Consider the following 22,800-nt stretch of genomic DNA (forward strand, 5'->3'; position numbering starts at 1 on the left):
GACTGTGAAGAGAGACACTATTTTATTTGCTACTGAGTGTTCTCTAAATTTGCTTTAGGCATAATATTCTCATTTGACTTGCTGTTGTTTTAAGTACAATATTTTGCATGAAGCAAATTAAAAGTTTTGTTTGCGTGGTGTCATGACACCCTGGCCTCTAGTTCTGTTGTGTGTTTCCAAACGTTTTGTGTAAGGGGTTATATGTGTGGTGATGTATTATTTCTCACAATTAAGTTAAAATGATTGGTTTAACCTTTGGTGCATCCCTAAACAAACTCACATTTTGCCTCCTGAGGACATTTGCGGTACATTGAAAATGAATGTGTATATAAAAATAACATGAATGTATATTTCCTTTTACATTTCTAGTTGTTTTACAAAAAGTCACTTATTTTCTTATATTAATATACAAAAAAAAAAAATTAAAATCAAAATACTTATTGCAAATTATATTTTTTGAGGGGGATTAAAAGAGAGTAGTAGGGGTCAAGAATTAACAATAATATTGAATTAAATGCATTTCTCTTTTTTATGCTGTTTAAGATTTAAAATGTGCCACCCATTAAGGGCCATTGTACGGCACACAGACTTCCATTAAAACAACACTTTTTGACCCTACTGCCAATAGATAAGAGAAACCGATTTGTTTTATTATTCTTTTGGTTCCTTGCACTAATGTTTTGAAATGTTTAATTTTTTGTGTTTTTACTAGTTTGTGCTATTTTCACACATATGTCATTGTTTCAGTTACAGGCTAAAATGTAATTTTGCCCTCCCCTGCTAGTTAGGCCACTGCAGTCCACATGAATACTATTCATTTAAGATAAAATGCTCTGTCTAGGTTCTTCATAATAGCATAGAGTAGTGTATATGTGTATTTTGACAAATATGTTTGTGTGTGTGTGTATCCAATAACAGACAGTGAAATTCACAGAGAAATACAGCTCAATATAAATCCATGAAAACAGCATGTTTTGATCCCTTGGTTAATTGAGGATACGTTTGTGAATGTGGTAATGAAACACATTTATCCTGCTCTTATAACTGGAAATCTAATCTTGTCATGATTTCTTCAGATGTTCAATGAATTATGTCCTTGCCTATGGCCTATACAACTAATAACAATACATGTATCACATTTCCTTCGTTTCCACTAGGGATATCTTTGCTCTTCAGGGGCCTCATTTATAACGGTGTGCGTAGAAACCATCCTAAAACATTGCGTCCGCAGAAAGCCAAAAATGTGCTGCGCAAAAAAAAATTCAGATTTATAAAACTGTGCGGCGCACAGTTGCACGCAATCTTCCCTTTATAAATACCCACCTGCGGTGAATTGTGCACAGACGATCTCCACCCCGTGTCCTCCCACTTCACCTCCCAGTTTCATCCCACAATCTACCATACATGGCGAATGCTAAATAGCTCCTGAATATGATGACGCACTTAATAAGCACGGAATTTTGACTGACATGAGGAAAAAAGGGAGGCAACGCGGCCGCAAAGAAAGCGACTGTGAAGGCAGAAAGCCTGTGACGTCGTGCATGTGCTGCAGAAACTGGCACACACACATACACACCCGCGCGCTTATCACATATCATGATTGGCACAGTCGTTGTAGCCTAGTCTTTGTAAAGCAGTTTCGCCCAACTTTGTACTGTATGAAATATCACGTATTAGCGTAGGCCTACCTGTAGTCCTATATGTAGGCCTATATAAAATATGGTGTGACAAGTGAAATAATGCCTATAGTCAATTCGAGAGAATTGTTTATCTCCCGTGAGGTCCACACATTTCCAACAACGTCAGATTATAGTTATATCTTCCAGGGTAAATTGTTATGGGAAAGAGATGCATGTAATGATTTGCTAAATTCATAACATGATTTTATCTAACGAAATTACAGTTTTAATTAATATCTGTTGGGCTTAACTTTGTACAAAACTACTTTTTACACACCTCTTAAAATTTGCTCTCCCGCTGGCCACTCACGGAAACACCTCCCGACGTATAGGATATTATTATAAAGTAGCGCTATAAGATTCAACTTATAAAATATAACCAAAGCATGTAGACCTAGGCTACTTGATAAGTAATTCAACCTACATCACAACTGCATGCCATAGACTACAGTAGCCATATATTCACAACTATAGGTAAGCTTATATATTTTATTGACTAAATATATTGGGTGCCAAGCATAATTTGTCTGTGTTTTTCTGATGACTGAGCTTTATTTCGTGGTGTTGCCATTGAGTGTCGCTGATTCCCCGAGTCAGGAAAACCTTGCGGTAGCTCTACGCATGGTCGAAGGTTGGCGTAGGAATACGCACACTTCTCCGCAAATAATGTCTTTATAAATACCAACGTTTGCCACCGCACATTTTCCCGCAAATTTCTTCCCGTCTACGCAAGGTTTTTGTGCGCCGCAAGCTTTATAAATGAGGCCCCAGGCCTGTAAGGATGAAATTCACACATCATCTGTAAAATAGTAAAAATTTCAAATCTAAAAGTATAAGAACAGGATGAGAGTCTAATATTGCCACATTCAGGTATTTAACCTCAATTTACCATGGGATCAAAACATGCAGTTTTTATGGATTTACATTGAACTGTTTTTCTCTATGTGAATTTCAGTTTCTGTGTTTGTATACACACACAGATACACACACACACTTGTCAAAAGACACATACAGACTATACTATGCCATCACTAAGAACAGAGAGAGATCATTTTAGCTGAAGTAATTTATTCATGTGGCCTGCAGTGGCCTAAGTAGCAGAGGAGTGCAATATTATATCTCAGCCTATAATTAAAACCAATGGCATATGTGTGAAGATCAATGCAATTTATAAAAAACACAAAAAAGAAAAACAAACAAAAACTAATTTGGTTTCTATCATCTATTGGCAGCAGGGTCAAAAAGTGTCGTTTGAATGGAAGTCAATGGGGCCAAAAATGGCCTGGAGAGGCAGCGTGTGAGTACAATGAATATACAGTGCATTATAGTGTTGATATAGGAATTGAGGTTAAATTTCATGAATTGCTCAGAAAACATTTGTCTTGACCAAATATGTAGCTATTTGCATGAACACAGCCTCAGCAGTTGTAAAATGAAAAACAAAATTAACCAAAAAGGGCCTAAAATGCACTGAAGGTTAAGGTCTTTGTATGTAACTATGACTTAAGTAATTTGGCTGCCTAATCTCACTTAAACTATAAACAGTCAAACATTCCCGCAAACTTAAACTAGACCTTAAATTAAAATAGTTTTCCTTGCTAACACAAAAATAGAAAATGTAACTTTTTAATCATTATAAATTAAAACAGAAAATGTGCAGTTAAAGCCTCTGATTGTGCTATTCTTGTTTTATAATTTTTCTTATGTGAAGGTGTTACCGTATGGGATGCACCACAAAAAAAAAGTTTAGTATTGTTTCTGATTTATTTTCTGTGGACTGACTCATCAACCTATACACATATTGTTGCAGCTTTAGATCATCATAAAGTAGGAAGTAGGTGCGAGTTCTCAATTTGCCTTGAACACAGAATGGTTCAGAGAAGGGGAGTGTCCATCCAATGCAAATACAATCAACCAGACACACATTTATAACCCATCTTCACCCGCAGCGTGCTGCAGGCGCTCTTTCACACATGACAGTGATGGACCAAGCCTTCTCCTCCATCCTGCTCCTGCTGAGCTTGTGTGCAACATCTGGCAAGTATGTCCTCATCCAGGACGAGATGAACTGGCGCCAAGCTCAGAAGAACTGTCGGCTTTTCTACACAGACTTGGCTCCAATCAGTAATAAACACGATCTAAGGCTACTTTGGAAGGTTCATCATGATAACCAATCATCATTCTGGATGGGACTGGAAAGGAATGCCACCGACCCTGAGAAATGGACGTGGTCGGGGGGCGGGGAAGTGCACACATTTTTCTGGGAAGAGCGTCAGCCAGACAACCAAACAGTAGAAGACTATGGCCTAATTATAAACAACAAGTGGCACGACGCAAACTATAAACAAATTGAACCCGTCCTTTGCTACAGCGCGGTGGTGGTGAGGGAGAGAAAGACTTGGGAGGAAGCGTTGGACTACTGCAGGGAGCACCACAGAGACTTGGCCAGCGTGGCTTCAGATACGGAGATGTCACTGATCCGGACAGAGCTAGGCAAGAACCAGAGCACGGAGCACGTCTGGATGGGTTTGCGTTTCCTGGCCGACCGCTGGCTGTGGGTGGACGGCCAGCCGTTGGACTACCAGGACTGGGGTCCAGAGGGGACGCCACAGTGTCCCCAATTCAAGCTGAGGTGTGCGGCCCTGAAAGTGATGCAGAGTCGCAACGGTACACTGGACACCAATGCTACAGTGGGGCCAGGGACAGTTCACATTCACAATATGGCCTTTAACACTGCAGGATATAATATACTGAATCTAAATGAAGTACAAGGAAGTGTATGGCAGAATCGTGACTGTGAAGAGAGACACTATTTTATTTGCTACTGAGAGTTTAGCTTGTATAATTATTTTGGAAGTAATAGATAGTCGGCTTGTTTGTAAGAATTATTTGGTTTATTAGTTAATTTGCTTGAGTTAAACCTAAAAAATGTTTTGACTGTTTGAGTAAAATGTTATTTTATATTATTTTTTAGAAGTTTGTTACTTTAAACTTTTAGTGTGAACATAATTTTGTTTCCTTTCCTGCAACTAAATAAAAATGATATTAAAGCTGTTGGCGATGCATTTCTTTTCGGGCTTTTCTTTGACTTTTTTCATCAATTATAGAAAAATGGGAATAAAGATTGATTGTGATCAAAAGTCAGTGTACCGGCCTGCAGGCAGGGTGAACCTACACATGTTGAAGTAAGGAGTCTGTGGCGACACAGGGAAGCTGGGGGTCGGGGGGGAATTCTCACCACCGCCTCCTCCTCCGAACGCAGGACTGTTGGCAAAACGGTCGGCGTCGTCCTCCTCGAATGCCTCACGGTAGCTGTGCATCTGGCCCTGAAAGAGATGCAGAGGGGAGACACAGATAGCAGACAAGCCCTTTAGACATTACATTAAAGGGTTTTCACACATACCTGGCAGTCAATCAACAGTTAAAGGTGGAGTCAGTGACTATAGAGAATTTTTGTCTTTGCGCTGACATTTTTGTGTGTGTGAATACACAGCCGAGGCTCTGTAAACGGGCATGACGCTATAGGTTGCGGAAGCCTACTCTGTTTACATACCATTTGTGTACATACCAGTTTACAGAGCCTAGGCTGTGTATTAACAGCCTAGGCTCTCACAGCATTTTTAGTGCAGGTAGTGGATGGTGAGTCAAGAGATATTGGCTGATTTTGACAAAAAGTAATTTTGACAACAAGCATTCTCCAGAATCGCTGACTCCACCTTTAATGCACTCAACAGAAAGAGCCTATTGGATATTTTAATGTAAAACAGTTTCCAAATCAGGAGGATCTGAAAGAAAAGCAGGCTTTCCTATCTGAAGAAACACTAATGATTTGTGATACTAGTCCACTGATATATGGAATAGAGGAGTGAACCCTGACCTCTCTGGGCCTTCCTCCCGGGTTGAGGGCCAGATTGTGGGAGAAGTCGGGTGAACTGGCCATAGTGTCGTGGCTGCTCTGGTACTGTCCCTCGCTGGTGGTCCGACGCCTGCCCGTCTCCTGCGTCACTTCCGGGGTCATTCCTCTGGAGCGAACCCCTGGAACAGCCCAATATAATCACTGTTTAAGCTTGAAAAAAAAGCTTTTCTACATTGGATGTGCAACACCATAGAAATATTTTCAACCAAAATTAAGAAAAGCAACATACACAGGACAACGTTTTTTATAATTTGCATGCTGCAAGATAAGCCCTGGAACTAAATCACAGGATTATTATTATTATTTTCAGCTTCTTCATAACCGTTTTCACGTGCCGTGTAGGTTTACTCTCCACTTTTGAAAGCAAACAAGTTACATCATATGGATATGACCTGCCTTAACCTGCCTTCATAAAGAGAGATTGAGATTTGAAATCAACTCTACTAACTGCCCTTTAAAACAATTCACTTTAACAAGTTGTACATTTCAACAATGTACTTTAAAAAACACACAATTGCTAACAAATTAATATTAGATAAGCACATTTCCAAACACCATGTCAGAGGGAGACAGACAGAGAGAGAGAGAGAGAGAGAGTGAGAGAGAGAGAGAGAGAGAGAGAGAGAGAGAGAGATAGAGAGATATTTGTAAAGGAATGAAGGGGATAAAAAGCAAGTGGAAAGGGAGAGAATAGAGGTTGGGAAGCCGAGCAAGCTTCCAGAAAATAATGCAGGACAGAAACAAATGAAACAAAGTCAAAAAATAAACGTGAGGGAGAGTGGACAAACCAGAGAAGGAATAGGAGCGGCGGCGATTGTCAGATTGTTGCGATGTCATGCTATCACTGATTCCCCGGATACGAGCGTTGTACTCTGTTTCCCGGGGGAGGGGAGGGAGTCAGGGGAGTGGTGGCGGATGGAGGGCAGGAAGTGGAAAAGGAAGAAGGTGAAGAAGGGGTGTAGAGGAGGAAGCAATGGTTGGAAGGGTTGTCCATTCAGCAGGGAGATGGATGGAACAGAAAATAAAAGAGAAATCAGAACAAAAAAAATGGATCTAATGAAAGTGAAGAGAAAGCGAGAAGATATCGGTCAAAATGAGATGACATCTTGTTCGTCATCCATTCAAGGCAAGGCAGACACAGCAGGCAAATATATATGAGGTGTTTGTTTAATTTGCTTCCATAACATGCCTTATTTCATACAAGTATTAATATGAAAGTACATTTAGGTGTTTATTGTACCAAACCTTGTCAATATGTGTATATTTCTCCCATACAACCAACTTTAACAGCCATTATTTCAACAACATTTTTTTTGTTTGAATTAATACTTTGTAAATGAAAAAAAGGCTGTGTCCAGAATCTGTTCTGTACAAACGTTGGACTCTAATATAATGATAAATCATAAAAACATAAATAAAGATCTTAACTCTGAAAGAAAGAAATAATTCTGGTATGTAAAGACATGCAATTTTACACATGATTAGTTAGATATTGCCACATTTGCATATTTATGCAGAATTTCTGAAAAAGTTATATAATACAGATTTTTTAATGTAAGTTATGAACTGGCAATGTTTCATGATGATATCTATACGTTAAAAATGTTACCCTATTCACCTGCATTGGTTGTCTTAAGTTATTTTGCTGCAAGGTGAAATGATTTTAATACTATGGGGTTGATGATTATATTGGGCTCTAGATGGTTAGAAATAGGAGGATTTTACATTTTTCGTCCAGTGGGAGGCGCCCGGGAGCTTCCACATGGTTTAACATCAAGGTAAATATGAATGCAGACAATGCATGGAAGCTGGAGCCTCTGAACACTTTGCTATTCTTACTCTCTTCCCCATCTCCACTCTCCCCAGCTCTGCTTTATTTCAGCTGCAGAGCTAATTTTACGACTACAGGTCATTCCTCTGGTAAGGCACCCCGTGATGGATCTGTAACAGAAACTGCTGAAAGCTGCAGTGCTCAGTGCTTAGGGCTAAAGATGCCTTCAGTTGAAGCTCAAGCTACTACCACTAGATAAATTCTGAAAACAGTTCAGTGTGCAATTCAGTGATCCCCGTCAGCATTATGGACGCACACCTATTGCCAATGTAGACTTGGCAATGGCAACTATGGCAATGTAGAATTGCCATACAAGTGATTCTAGCCTCTTTAAAACAGAATAAGTGACGCGTATTGTACTTCATTTTTTTATTCTCTCCATCCAGGCAGTTATTGTTGTCAATTAATTTCATAGTGGCAAGAAACAAACCTTTTTTTGTAACATGTCAGTATTTGTTGTTTTATTCCCGTGAAATGGTACGATAGCAAAATGTTCAACATAATAGCAGATCTAAAAGCAGATATAATGTTCCTTATTTCTGAGGAAAACTGACTTTGCATTTTTATTATACTCAACTGAAATAAATTAAACACAAAATCTGAAGACAAATAATGTCTAGAAAAGGCTAAAACTTGCAAACAAAGTATTTACCCATAACCTACATTAAGTCCATTTAAGTCGGTGTGTTGAATGTGTCACAGTCCAAAGATAAGCCTCAAGTAACTTGAAAGTCCTACCTGCGATGCGGTGAGCCACCAGGCCCTCCAAGTTCAGCGTCTCCTCCTCTGCTTCTTGCTCTCTGGGCAGGGATGAAGAGGAGGTGTCCTTGGGCTGGGGGGTGAGCGTGGGGAGGGGGGAGGACGAGGCACTGTAGCCCGGGTAAGGGGATGCACCTTGCGGATCTGGGGAGTGGGAAACCGCGCTGCTTGGGTACGAGTTCACAGGCTTCGCTGGCACCTGCTGGTTGAAATTAGAGGAGGGGTCGGCGAGGGGGTAGTGATGGGGCGGTTGGCGTGCGTGGACGTAGGGCTCCGGGGTGTGTGTCGGGGTGGTGTTTTGGTGTTGGTAGCCAGTGTTAGACCTCTGGGGAGAATACACCGGGGACTCCATAACGGGGCTCTGGTTCGGCAATGTTGACACTCTCCCGACTGACCGCAGGGGCTGATGAAAGGAGTTGTTGACAGACCCGGGGTTGTTGTAGCCGTGGATGGCAGAGTCCCCTTGGTATGAGGGTCTGGCCAGAGTCTGGGAGAAGGGCGCCTGGGATGAGTTGAGGCTGTTCTCTCCAGAGGGCGCACTGTGGGACTTGGACATGTGGGAGTTGATTGGGTCCAGGTCGAGCATGAGCATGTTAAGAGCCTCGATGGACTGCTCAATGTCCCGTTGGGAAGCTGAGGTGGGGAAGTGTGGCAGGCTATGAGTGGACGCCAGAGGGGGGCCGAATGGATCGTCTGGAAGGCTATACTGGTGCCAGGTGTTGAGACCTCTTTGAACAGCTTCCCGACTACTGGTGCTCCTCTCTGGGGCCCTGGGCATCAGTTTAGGGTTGGTCTCAGGGCTGCCGGCTGAACGGTACATCCCTCCTCCGTTCTCATAGTTGGTGTAACCCCCTTGTGGCGACGCAGAGTCCACAGATCTCTCTTGCATCGCCGTGGGAGTGCGGACTCCGTGCACGGGCATCTTGTTCAATTTTACCCCGAGAACACCTCTCTCGAGGTAGGGTCCGTCGTTTTGCCTGCTGTTGGGCGTCTGCGATTGGTAGTAGAGGTCGGCCGGTGTGGCCTGGCCCTCTAAGGATGAGATTGTGCCCAAGCTGTCGACGCTGTTGCCCTCTTGGCTTACGGGAAGCTCGTCGTCGAGAATGTCCGTCTCGCGCTCGTCTGTCGAAGGGGCGCCGACTAGCCTGGTGTGGCCTCCGTTGACGTGCACCTGCGCCGGGACCAGGTGGCGGATCCCTCCGCCTGGACTGGTAGATGTGGACAGGTAGGCTTGACGTTGAGCTGGAGCCTCCAGGCCGCTCAGAAGCTGGTCTAGCTCCCTCTTCTCCTGTGGGCTCAGCGGAGGTTGGGTGGCGGTTGGGTTGCCGTGGTTCACAGCGCTCTGCAGTGACTGGCTGTGCTCATCGGTACGATCGGTCTTGACGGATGCGGTAGAGTTGCCCGAGTCGCTGCTCACGGAGAGCGTGTGGTCGACGGCGGGGAGGGAGGCGTGGCCTATCACAGGAAGGGCCTGCTCAGTGGTTTGGAGGGGATGGCTGGGGTGTTGTAATGGGTTCTCTGCATTGGTCAAGGGGTTTTCGTGGACGGGGAGACCGTTGATGGTGACAACTCCCTCCAGGGAGTCTTTCTTGCGGACCCGAGCATATAGGCTTCCATCAAGTGGACCTTGGGTGTGAACAACATCTAAAAGAGATAGGGAAACTAACATTATTAAACTAGCTCCATGTTTTCATGCAGGTCCAACTATGCACAGAATCGAAATATAATCAAAACGTTTCTGTCAGGTTTATCCTTAGCAGTAGAATCAACAATCAAAACATTTCTTGGGCGCTTGGGATTTTCTGAGGTCCTGTGCCAGTGTCTTGGGGCGACACCAGTTTGTAAACGCTCTTTTACTGAGAGTTTTGTGGCGCTGATAGACTTAATCAACTTTGTGTCAACTCATTTGGCAATGGCTTGAATATAACAGACATTTGTTTATATGAAAAAGTTAGACACTATAGCTTTAAATTATCATGTATTCATTGCACAAACAGGTTTCATGAGGTTTTATTGGCTCCAGTCATCAAGTCGTATTTGCTTGGAACAGGATCCTACCAGGAGCACAGTGTCCCCCTCTCTGCATCTTTCTTTTTTATGACCCTGAGGTTCAGCATGTAGCCCTGCCACCAGCAACACTGCCCCCTCCAGCACTATTAATAGCCAATTGGCAGGACCAAAGCCCCTGTCACGTTGCGTCAGTGCAGGCCCACATGTTTGTGACGTGAACCCGGACGGCTCCTGTCCAACCCATCCAAACAGCTGGTCTGTGTGAGCCGGAGAGCAGAGAAGCAGTGTCAGTTTGAAAGCACAGAGCTGGACTCAAAGAGGACAAGCTCTACCTCAAGTTGATTTCTGGCTTCTGAATCATGCTGGCAAAGTCAGACGGATTGCATTCATGTTGCATAATCCAAATTCCCACAAAATATAAATGCCATCTGCAAAGTTGTATGACATATTTGGTGAATTTGCAATATATCATCACAACTGAAAAACTGAATTATTTTGCCCTGGCTGTGTTTCAAATAGAGGAATGAAGATCAACGGTACCCTTGACAACTTTCAAGACAGTCTATAACTTACAAAAAACACTGAAACCATGGAGTCTCTTGAAATTCTCGTTTGGAACTCCAAATCAAAGCAAAAAATGTGTGAACTGTTATTGCTCTTTCCAGGAGAGCAATTAAATCATTATGCAACGGGGGGGGGGGGGGGGGGGGGGGAATCACCATCTGTTTATAGAATCAGAAGAGAGCAGTAACTCATTTGAAATTCTTTGGACACATATTGAGCAGATTTCGGTCATTACACGTGTCATTCGAAGGCCAAATTCATGTTTGCAACCACAGGAAAACAAATCCTAATCCAAATCCAAAATGATCTAAGTAAACATCACAAACATTGCACGAGGGCCCTATTTCAAACTGTGAAACACTATACTTGCTTCCAACAATTGCGCATGCAACAGCTCAATCTGTGGTGACACCTATGCTTACACAAAGTAAATAATACACCAATACTGGCGTCCCACATCCAGTATACATTTGCAAAGCGATACACTACGCGACTGCGGCTGGCTCATATGTGGGGTGTTCCAAATCGAGCTTTTCCTTGGGGACATATGGTGGATCACTTGGACTGCAGCTATTTCAAAACCCATGTCAACAACAAATCACGGGCACAGTAGCAACAAGAGTGAGATGGGGGCAGGCGAGGAAGTTGTAAACATAATTCGTCCCTGTGGTGTTTTTATGAGGACGCAGAACAACATTATGAAAGGTACGGGTTAGTATCACATTTTATTTGGAGTCGGATTTAATTTGTGTGGAATTACACTTTAGCCCACAGCGATATGCACCAAGTTTAACGACTAAAGTAAAATATATATTTAAAAACATCTAGTGATATTGAAGACAAAATAGAAAAGCTTAACATGTCTTTCTTTCCAGCAATATGTTTTTTCTGCTATGACAAATAGTGCTTCTAACCCTAGAAGTCACTTGATATTTACATTTTTAGGTGGCTTCTGTTTCTATATTTTTCAATGGTCTCAAGGTATGTCATGGTATTAAACTCAGTGGGAACTTTCTCCTTACCTGGAAAGCAGCTGATCTCCCTGCCTTCACTTCATTCTTCCCAAAACACCCAAGAAAATATGAAAAATGTCCTCCTCTTCAGTGAATTACATTGCGATCAAAAATACATGTTTTCCAAATTCCAGTCTACATAGCATGAGTCCTTCAGTGAGCGAACCCTCTGCCTTTGGAACTTCTTCCCTTAGTGTCCCTGTCTTTCTGATTCATGTCCTGTCATCAACCCAACATGTGCTCTGCTGGAGCTCGGCGGTAGGCGGGGCCGTACCACTGGAAATGCCCAAAGGGGTGAGCTGGCAGTCACTCTGGGATGATTTCGGACTGTTTCCCGGCAAGCGGGGGAGGGACTCCACCACCCGCCACCACCTCCCAGATGCCTGTGAAGCGACGTTGTTCCTAATAAACTACAATTCCCACGCCATCTGTCTACCCGGTACTACAGCAGCCCTGTCTGCTGATGTCATCATGGGGGATCCCCTCACTCAGGGTCAACCCCCCCTTCCCCTTCCAGTTAGATTCTGTAGGTCTTACGAGGCAAAGTTAAACTATTTTGCAGAAAGCTTTCCCTGCATGGCATGACTCCTAAATAACTGGATTGTCTTACTTTTAAAGCAGTAGATGAAGGTATTCTACAGAGCCTTCAGACGGTTAGGGTTAGGGTTAGGGTAGTTAACTGTAGTGTACATTTTCCAGCTGAGCTCAGTCTGTTTTTGACTCATCCTTTCAACAGTATAGGGAATGCCCTCGTTCTAGTCCATGCAAGAGGATATGTTTTAGTGCTCTGTGGCAGAAAATCACTCAAGTTTGCCAGGGGGACACTTTTTCCAGCTGCTGGTTAACCCGACTCCCGGGGTTATACCAGTGAATCACACACTGCTATTTGACATGTCATAGCTCAAAGGAAGGAAAAAATTCACAAAGTAACGGTTTTGAGGGCAAGAGGAACAAGAAGATGCTGCGGTAATGTAATTTTAATTTCTTACTAGGAAACGTTTGGATATTCTTTCAATTGGGTGTCTCAATATGGTGCCTGTTGTTGGGGATGTTGCCTGAAAAGTTTCCACTGAATCACCAATCTAACAAACTAACTCCCTTTTCAATCGAAACTCACCCACATTTCTATTCCTTGAATGTGAATCTATCATAGCCACACCAACAGGATGAAGTGGAGACCGAAACTCCACAGAACAGACTGACTCAGAGATATAAGTATGACTATTTTCTGGGTTGACTCCCACCTCCTTAAAACACCTTCCCTTCTATTTTCTCTTGCTCATCAACACGGGGGAAAGAGGCCTGCGAGTATGGTGCAATCCTCTTGACTTAGTTAAGAACGGAAGTGCCAAACATTGTTGGGCATGAAAGGAACTTACCAAACAACTGTTGCGAGGTTGCAACCTTTACATTTGCCCCACAATCGTGGCATGTGCATTAGCTGAGAGAAAAATGCACTTCACTAGAACTACAAATACACACATGCTCTGTACATTTCAGACGGACAACTGATTTCAATCCTTCTGGGGAGCTAACATGGATGAGAACTTATTTTTTTTTTAAATCAAGATATTTTTATTTGTTTTTTTGAATAGAAAAGTGAAAAGTTGTTAATTTGTTACAGACAGGTAGTATGAAAGAATAAATAAAAAAACAACGTATGCCACTTACATTGAAATAACTTCTTATAGTGCAAAACAAATTTCAGTGAGAAGTTCCATCACAGCTACTCAGAAGGTTTAAATTCAGGTTGAATTAATGTTGCATGCGGATGCAGTTGTGAGAGATATTGTTATACTTGCATTAAAACAGCCTAAGCCATAATTATTTTATGAGACTATAATGGTATAATTGTAAAATTACTGCCGGGAAGGAGGAATTTGGTCCAACATGTTATTGCTCAGAGAAAAAGATCCGCAGCAGAGAGTTTGCAGATATTATTGTATCCTTGTAAGGGCTGTGTGGTATATGAATGAGATAGGACACAGCCTATAAATGCATTTACATATGATCCACATATGATGCAACTATGACGCCAAACTTCCCACTGTCAATCAATGTCAGAGAGCCTTGGATCTATCTGGTATTAAATTCAGTGCCTACAATTCTGAACGCTGCACACGAGTAAACCTCCATGTTTATTCTAGTGTCAATAAATAGCTACAGCAGACCTCAAATTAGACCAGCTGAGTCACAAAGGCCTGGCTAACACAAAGAGCGAACAACTGAACTGTTTCCAACTGAAATAAATGAAAGTGAAACACTTTCTTGATAAAAAGTTATTTTCTCCTATTATAAAAAATGCTGATTTAATTATGCATCTCAACCATCCCTTTCATCAATTTGGCATTAATGTTAGTCTCAGTCTCTCTCTCTCTCTTTCTCTCTCTCTCTCACACACACACACACACACACACACACACACACACACACACACACACACACACACACACACACACACACACACACACACACACACACACACACACACACACACACACACACACACACACACACACACACACACACACACACACACACACACACACACACACACACACACACACACACACCTGTCCATTCTCTGTATTCCCTTGTTTGACAGGTGTTTTCCTCTCTTGTGAAAGTGCCAGTAGCATTGCTCATACAGTGCCTCTCACACAATAACACACGCACACACACACACAGCACCTGCCCCTTGGCTGTATTCTCTTAAGTGTGCGCTTGAGTGTCTCATTGCCATGTTGCAGGCTTGGGGGGCCATTAAAAAGCCATTTCAACACCTGTGCCCAATGGTTTATTATAAATAGACAATGTGCTGCAACCACTGTTATTGCTGTATCAAATCCACCAGCTGGAATGGGGATTGTATACATAGTTAGTACATTTAAGATGAATTAAAGGGTGACGAGGCAGCCCATTTATAAAGCAGTGAGAACATGCTGGACACTGCAGCTGAATGCGTTTACACACTGTATACATAACCCTGGGGATTTTAGTCAGATAAAAGTGAAGTCTAATGAATACTGGGGTTAAAATGTTCTTCTTAACCAATCAAAATGCTTTAGCGCTACAGGTTTAACCAACTAAATGTACTTTATAATCATAGTGATCTATTTGAACTTATTTTGAATACACACACCCTCTACATACTACCTAAACGAAAAGAGCTCTGATTTCCAAAGGACCCATAAAGGAGTTCCTCAGGGCTCTTTTTTAGGACCACTTCTCTTTTTCCCTATATAGAAATACGTTTCATCTGTAAAACAAAACTGTAGTTCTATGCATATGACACATTATAGTAACCTCTTCATTACAAACTCCTGAAAGGACTGCAATATTATCAACAACGCTTTTAAAAGGGTTTTGGGCGGAGTTTTCCAGTTCCAATCCTTATGGGTTTCTTTGGAATTTCATGGGTGGTCTTAAAGATGGGCTCTTATAGATGACATGATGACCTTATAAAAAGAGCCAAACCCATTTTTACAAAACGCAGACACATATAAATATAGAAACACACCTAACGTGTACAGGCATAATTAAACGGTCCAAGGGACTATCATCCACTAGCATTGATAGTTTTATTGGATATGGTATATGGTTTCATGTATGTTTATAAATGCATGCACACACATGCATACATCTACAGTAAGAGCTATTTTGAGGGTAAGGGTCGACCTGTGCTAGAACGCTTCTTCTGGGCATGGGAGAAGGTATATAGGTTAGAAAGGAAAATAGGTGTGTGCATGTGTGAGAGCTGTAAAAGTGAGAGGTTGGGAAAGGTGACACAGCCTGAGCTCATAAAAGACTAAACCTCACAATGCTGAACTTAAACTTGAAGGATAAGGATGATAAATGGAGAAGGAAGAGAAATAAACAGTTTGGAAATGTATTCTTGCTGAGCAATTGGTGATCTTAGTTTATTATTTTATATTTTTTTACTGAAAAGTCCAAAAGTCTCCGTTACTGGTTTTGCTTGTTATGTTCTTTACTTGGTGTTGTATCTTGGAATCAGCATTTTTCTTAGAAGAAAAAATAATGGATGAGTTAAATTGCTCAATATTCCAAAAGAGAAATATGTTTTGCATTATGGTGTTCGAAGAATTATCGTATGATGATACGAGTCCAACTGCTGTGCCAAACTTCCTTATTTTTTTTAGAACTGGCGGTATGATGAAATACCTTAAAATGGATTATTTTTTTACAGAGTGACCAAAATGACTTAGTCTTGTTGTGGCTTTGCTCTAAACTGCCCCTTTCATCACATAGCACAAGAGTTCGGTGTCAAGAGTCAGCTGGTGACAAGCACAATGACACTGACATGCACTGGCAGGCCTAACCCAGATGTCAGCGAGCAATCGGGTATCTCGCAGCAGGATGTGACATGCACCTTCACAGATTTAATATCACTGTGACGACGGCCAGTCTGCATGCCAGCGGTGGTTGACTGGGTTTGACCGACAACTGACTGACTAGCCTTAAAGATATGTGTGGGTATGTGTGAGACACAGTACACTGCAAAATACCTTCATCAAGCCATTTTCCCCCAGCATTTGAGGGGTTCGTTTCATGAAGTTGGTTTTAAGGAAGTGTTTGTAGCAACTTATTTTAAATTTAAATCCATTTATTCTTGGATACATTTTAAAGACTGAAATACTCTTGTTTGCAGTGTAGAGATGTGCCTTTTTCTAACTTGTAAGAAACTCCAGAAAAAAATAAAATTCAGATTGCAAATGAGGTATTAAGGAAATATTTTTTTTTCGAAGCAGAGCCCCCTCATAAGGGATGATGTGACAGTCCATGACTGAAAGAGGTGCCATGGTTGGTGTGACTGGCACAAGGAAAACTGTCGCGGTTTTATATGTGCCATGTCTACCTCTCAAGTCCATCCATCACCCAGTGTCCAGCTGTCTCCACTTGAGGTAACGTGACGTGAACGTATCAGTGTCCGTCTTCCAGATTGCTTTCGGGCTGATGTCATCCATCCGCCTGTCTGTCAACTGAGTGACTATCATAAAGAAGCTATCTCTCTTACCGGGTGTATATCTGCCTGACAACTGGCTACACTCCATCTCTGATTCATGTCGACTCTTTTTCTCTTTGCAGGGAGGGGAGAAGTTATGTCAAGCTGCGTATTGTGATTTTTACCTGGGTTTAGGGTTAGGGAACAACTAGGGATAGTTTTTATGGGATTTTTGGTTGAATGAAAAGCAGTAACTTATACCAAGGGAAATTTGACTGTATATTTTAGATGCATTTTCAAATTAAAGGTACCCTGTGGAGTTTTTGACCACTAGTAGCGCTAATGAGCATTTCCATCTTTCGATTCAATGATTACAGTAGGTCTTTGATTTGTTTGTATTGTGTTGGTATCGTATTGAGAAGGCAGCATGAATGTTAATGTGACATGTCTTCATCTATAAGTGTGGCTGTCTCCTGAATATCGAGTTGGCTTTGGTCCTTCCATTTGTCTTTCACTCATGATGATTAGTAGCAGTCATAAAAGTGCATCTGCCGGCTGTCAACCAAGATGTTGGTCTCTGTAACTTTGATTGCTTTGGAGTACCACCTTTTACCTATAAGCACCCTACTTCTATCTGAGAGCTGTACAAATGTACAATTTAAAAAACAACAAAACTATAATGCTGAAAGCAGCTTCATATCAAAATCTTGTCTTTTTAATAAGGGATTCACAAGAGACAAGGCAGCAGACAGACAGACAGAATGGCAGACAGACAGAGAAAACCACACAGAGACATCTAGACCCAGAAGGAGAAAGGCGGCATTAAGAGATGAGGACAGGCTCAGCGGGGTGTCCAGGGCTGTGATTTGAACCTGCTGCTAGCGCTCACTGTGCTGTCAGCAAGAGGTCTAACTAGAAGCATTATGTGCTCATGCAAGACACACACACACACACACACACACACACACACACACACACACACACACACACACACGCACACACACACACACACGCGCGCACACATGCGCACACACACACACACACACACACACACACACACACACACACACACACACACACACACAGGGAGCTTTTAAAATACCTGACCGCTCTACATTTCTGCAGACTTAGGGAATGGGTATTGGGGGGAAAAATGTTTGGGACACTTTTAGCAGGTATGGCTTTCTTTAAAACATCAATGTACTATGTTTGATGCCATGTGTTTAAGGGCTGGACACAGAGAAGTTGCAAAGAATGAACTCATAATCAGATCCAATGTTTTTTTCAAAAAGAAAAGCTTAATAGCATGTCAGACATCAACTTTGTACCACAAGAACACACTTCGAAATACATATCACTGCACTTTGTAAACTTGCCATGTATCAGCAAAAAAAAATATGGAATAAACAAAACAAATGTATATCTTTTAACAAACTTTTAACAAAAATTGTGGAACCGTTTAACTATTTTCTTCAGGATCCTTTGCAAACCAAATCCGACTTGCACTCTATCCCAGCCCAAGCTCTCCGGCGCTCCCATGCAGTCACCAACCCAAGGTCCTTAATAGTTTTGGTGTACCCAAATTGCAGCTCCGCTCATAAAATGTTCCACACACAAATTGCTCGCTCTGTGACTCATTTTGTACCATCTAGGTGCCAAACACACAGGATGCGACGGCGTTGACATGGAGACGCGATAAACAGACAAACAGACTCTCGTGTCTGTGGACGAAACCAACACAAAGTTGTATTCTTGTCTATCTGCCTGGGCGAAAGAGCGAGGGCACGGCACTTTTAAAAAGGCAAAACCTGCATCATGTTGACAATAAACCATATGCCCACTGCTAAAATAACTACATGTGCTTCTTCTTTTTGTTGCATGATTTAATGACAGTTAAATTATAGGCAGCTCATTTAAAATCAACAGAGGCTTTTAATTTGCAAAGAGAGTTTCTAGTACCCTCCCAAGGCCTTACAGTACTACTCACCAACCAGTGCTGTTTAGCTGTTCTCTACCCGATTTGACTTCATTCCTTGATCTCTCCTTCTGGTTTCCTTCTTTTAAAATCTCTGCAAGAGTCTGGTTGTCTCTGCTCCGCTCTGCCTCTCTGTGTGCCTGTCTCTCTATCTCTCTCTCTCTCTCTCTCTCTCTCTCTCTCTCTCTCTGTGTCCGTCTCTATCCAGCTATTCCAGACATGTTTCAGGGCTCAGCCCCAGCCAAATATGGGAGGAGGGCAGTAAACAAGGGAGACAGCCTGTTTGCTCACTGGGCCCTCTGCCTTACTGTACGCCACATACGAACACACACGAACAAACGTTTTTCTCCTTTGGCAAGACACTACGTGGTTAATCAACTTTTCTCAGATCTGATCCCATCAATGATCATTATATTCCTTGTAAACTTACATCATCCACTACTAACACATAATTCAAGGCAGCAGCTTAAAATATGACCCTAATAGCCAAATACTGTGAACTGTAGAACAATATTTGACTTGTGTGTTGAGTGCTTTTTATGACTTTTTTTCAAATAAGGATGAAACATCCAGTCAAAAGACTCAAGATGCTACAAGAAGCATTTTAAAACATAAGCATACAGTATTAGTGTTTTCAATCATCATACTTTGGTTTAACAGCCCCAAATAAATAAGAGATTATCTGCCTCACACCAAATTGAGATGGTTAGACCAACTTTGCCATCTTCTCCGGCATCACTTCAAAATATTGATTTTTTATTGCTTCCATATGACACACGAGCTTAACATGTACAAGCCATATTTCTGTGATATTATACTGTGAAAGGCATTGTCACCTTTGTTATTGTATGCCATAATACAATATCAATAGTCTCATAAAGCCCTTTTTCATAACTTCTGCAACATTGAACACCAATTTAGGATGGTGCCACGGTTTTGAAGTGAAACAAGAATGCTTCACGTGTCATTTAGAAAAAGTGGATTTTGCTGGTAGCTATGCAGTTGCTCCGAGGCCCACACGTTGGCCTCCTGACTGCTCTGACCTGTGGGTCGACAGCTGCCACCACACCACAGGGCTATTAGTGGAGCAAAGGCCAGCCGACAAACACAAGGTGCACTTCACACACATGCTGAAAAATACCAAATAAAAACTGCACAAGCGTAAGAAATTTACAGGCATACACAGACGGCTAAGAGTGCCCATATAATTCAAATATACTGTGAAAAAACCCAACACAAACAGCTGTGTAAATGCCATTAAACACATTTCACGCTACTGCGCTCAACAATTGCTAAAGAGCAACATACCTGCTGTTACAGACAGCTAGGGACGCCTCTTCTTGCGTGCCCCGTTAGTGCATACATCAGAATGAAACTGCACACACCTCTAAGCTGCCCTAATCTCACAGGCCCCTTTTAAGACTCCCATCTTTCGTTGAGTCCTCTCAAACTGGATTTCCAAGGTCGCCGGACGCCGTTTAAAAATGGCGTCAGGATGAGTTAGCCGAGCATTCAGACATCAACGCCTGAGAATGAAACATTCGTTTAACGCCCGGCCAATAAACAAGTCTGGATTCTCCCAGTGATACCTGATGAGTGAGCAGTGTCCCACTGTTAGTGCGGCGCGTAAAAATAGGCCATTCTGTCAACGAGTTTATCAGCGGTATTCGTGCGACATCGGCGTATGTGGTCACCTCAAATGGGTTTGTGACACCTGATTAACATTCTCTGGGTCAGAGTTAACTACTTTTTCCGACAAAATCTTTTCAGTCATGATTTAAAGGCGCAGTCTAAAAACAGATACTGCATATTACTTAATTTAATTGATGTAACATTATTACACTCAAAAATATTGAGTAGATTTCAAAGCTTAGAAATCAAGTAAAACAAACCATGAATAATGAGTAGATTTACTTAATATTTTCTATTCATAGTTTATTCTCAAAAATATCAATGAAACATACTGTAATTATTCTAAAATATATACACAATGTAATCTGTCAGTCAAGTAATACATTTTGTTGATTAAATAAACTTATTTTATTTATTACATTTCACACAAATATTTCTGCTTAATTTTTACTCATGAATTTTGATTAAGTTAACCCAAATGCTCACCAAAATGATGTTTACTCATCTTTTTCAAGCAAAAAATACTTTTATATTACTGTTACATTTACTAAGCCCTTGAAATATTTTTTAGAGTGTGTGTAGAATTTATGGACGTTTTCAGGCTTGGTAGAAATAGAATATAATATTCACAAGTATGTTTTAACTAGTGCATAATCCCTTAAAAGTTGTTGTTCTTTAATTTCCTTAGATGATCATTTTAGATCTACAATGCATATTGCACTGCCATATTTTTACAGTAGCACAGCATGGGCAAACTTAAAGACCATATATGTTTTATAGTGGGTTTTATAGTGGGAAATGCACCTGTTGGAGGAGGAAGAAGAAGTACTATAGAATAAATAACTGAATACATCTTAACCTCATCACTTGATATTGTGGAAAGACTTCAGGCAGTGGTGGATGATGCCATCTTTAGTTACTCAATTCTTGTCCTTGACGGCCACCTTGGCTTTTGTAATTATTCAAAAGGGAGGGGTTACAAAGGGAGCGTTGCAATCTAGAACTTTCACCACTTGATGCCACCAAATATTCCTATATTACACACTGCACCTTTAAATGCTATTGGTAGAATTTTTTAAATAGTTCCAAAAAAATATAAAACCTTCTCCATCCCTCGTAAAAGACGGACACTGTGTCCTTGAACCAGCGTCCTCTGCCTATTCGTATTTTCACGTCCAAGTGCAACCTGCAATTAGAGAAATGAATAAACTGGCAGAGACGGCTTCTTTTTTTTCTTTTCTGCTGAGTACTGGGAACACTGCCGCCCATTCAATTAGGATCAAACTTGCAATCCTGGCGATTTCCCACTGACCTTCTTGCAACACAGCAATTACGGCAACGGTTCTCCGGGGGGATGTTCATAAAAATGAAATGGCTCTTTGCGAAGCCGTAAAATAAAAAAATAAAAAAAGGAAAAGAAAGACCATTATGAAGAGTGGATGCAGCACTACAAAGGCTGCCAAGTCCTGAGTCAATGCAGAGTGAGTGCATCCTCCTCTACTGTGTTTTCAAGTTCCTCATATTAACAGCAGTAATCATGAATAATCATCACCGAAGCCATTAAAAGGGACCCAGCAGGACTCTCAGTTATCCATAGTGACCGATTTTAGGTGTTTATTTGACTAAACCCTGTCTGTTCCCGTCCGTACATTTCTCCTATACAACCATCTTTAACGGCCATTATCTCAACATTGTGTTTTTTTTGCAGTACTCTGAACCAAAGATCACAACTTCTCAAGCACTTACATCAACTTAACTTTCCATACTCATCCTTATACTATTCTGAAGGTTATTACAGAGGGATTTTTTCATTTGTTGTGAATTGTTTGATTTATGATGATGATGATTTTATTTCTTGAAAATATGTAAAAAAAAAAAAAAAAAAAAAAGCCTTTAAGAAAACCCTTTTGCAAGATTTAAAAAAGACCATCAAAAAAATACAAATAACATTTGATATTTTTTGGGGCATTACTATGTCTATGGATGATTGAACAGGGAGTCGGGTATTGGGGCACTTGTGGGACTTAGCGGTGTCTCAGGTTACATCCCCCTGTGGAGGGGGGGGGGACAGCCAGTAGCAGGGCGACTGACGCCCCCTATTTCTGCACCGGCTATTTAAAGGCCTAATTGACAGGCTGCTGCACGAGAGGAGGAGAGGGGGGGGGGGTGAAGAGAGGTAGAAAGGCCTAGACTGATCTTCTCTTCAGTACAGAAGGATTTGGTTTATTTGCTAAAAGTTTTGATGTTCTGAAACTTGCAGTTGCAATTAGAGCAACTAAATGTAGTAATTGTTTATCTGCTAATCCAAATTCAGCTTAAAAGGACAACGCAAATCATTCTCGTCCAGTAGTTGAAATTTTTTTAAGTTTGATTCCCTCTGGCCAAAGTTAAAATTATTGTCTTATTAATAAAAAAAATATATATAGTGTTTTGAGACCAGATCTGCTCTGTACATGGT

The 22,800-nt window shown here is 41.4% G+C and overlaps 1 protein-coding gene across 4 annotated transcripts in view; it reads right to left on the reverse strand.

Moving 5' to 3' along the window:
* Positions 1-22,800, reverse strand: part of tns1a (tensin 1a) — an 85,570-nt gene that overhangs the window by 11,591 nt on the left and 51,179 nt on the right. For all 4 annotated transcript variants that reach the window (XM_080052909.1, XM_080052907.1, XM_080052908.1 and 1 more), the window contains exons 18-20: positions 8,165-9,829; positions 5,557-5,714; positions 4,855-5,005 (exon numbers count right to left, since the gene is read on the reverse strand). In XM_080052909.1, the coding sequence (XP_079909035.1) occupies positions 4,855-5,005; positions 5,557-5,714; positions 8,165-9,829 (1,974 nt within the window). The remainder of the gene's footprint in view (positions 1-4,854; positions 5,006-5,556; positions 5,715-8,164; positions 9,830-22,800) is intronic.

Source organism: Ammodytes marinus (assembly GCF_949987685.1).
Source record: "Ammodytes marinus genome assembly, chromosome: 24".
Classification (NCBI taxonomy): domain Eukaryota; kingdom Metazoa; phylum Chordata; class Actinopteri; order Uranoscopiformes; family Ammodytidae; genus Ammodytes; species Ammodytes marinus.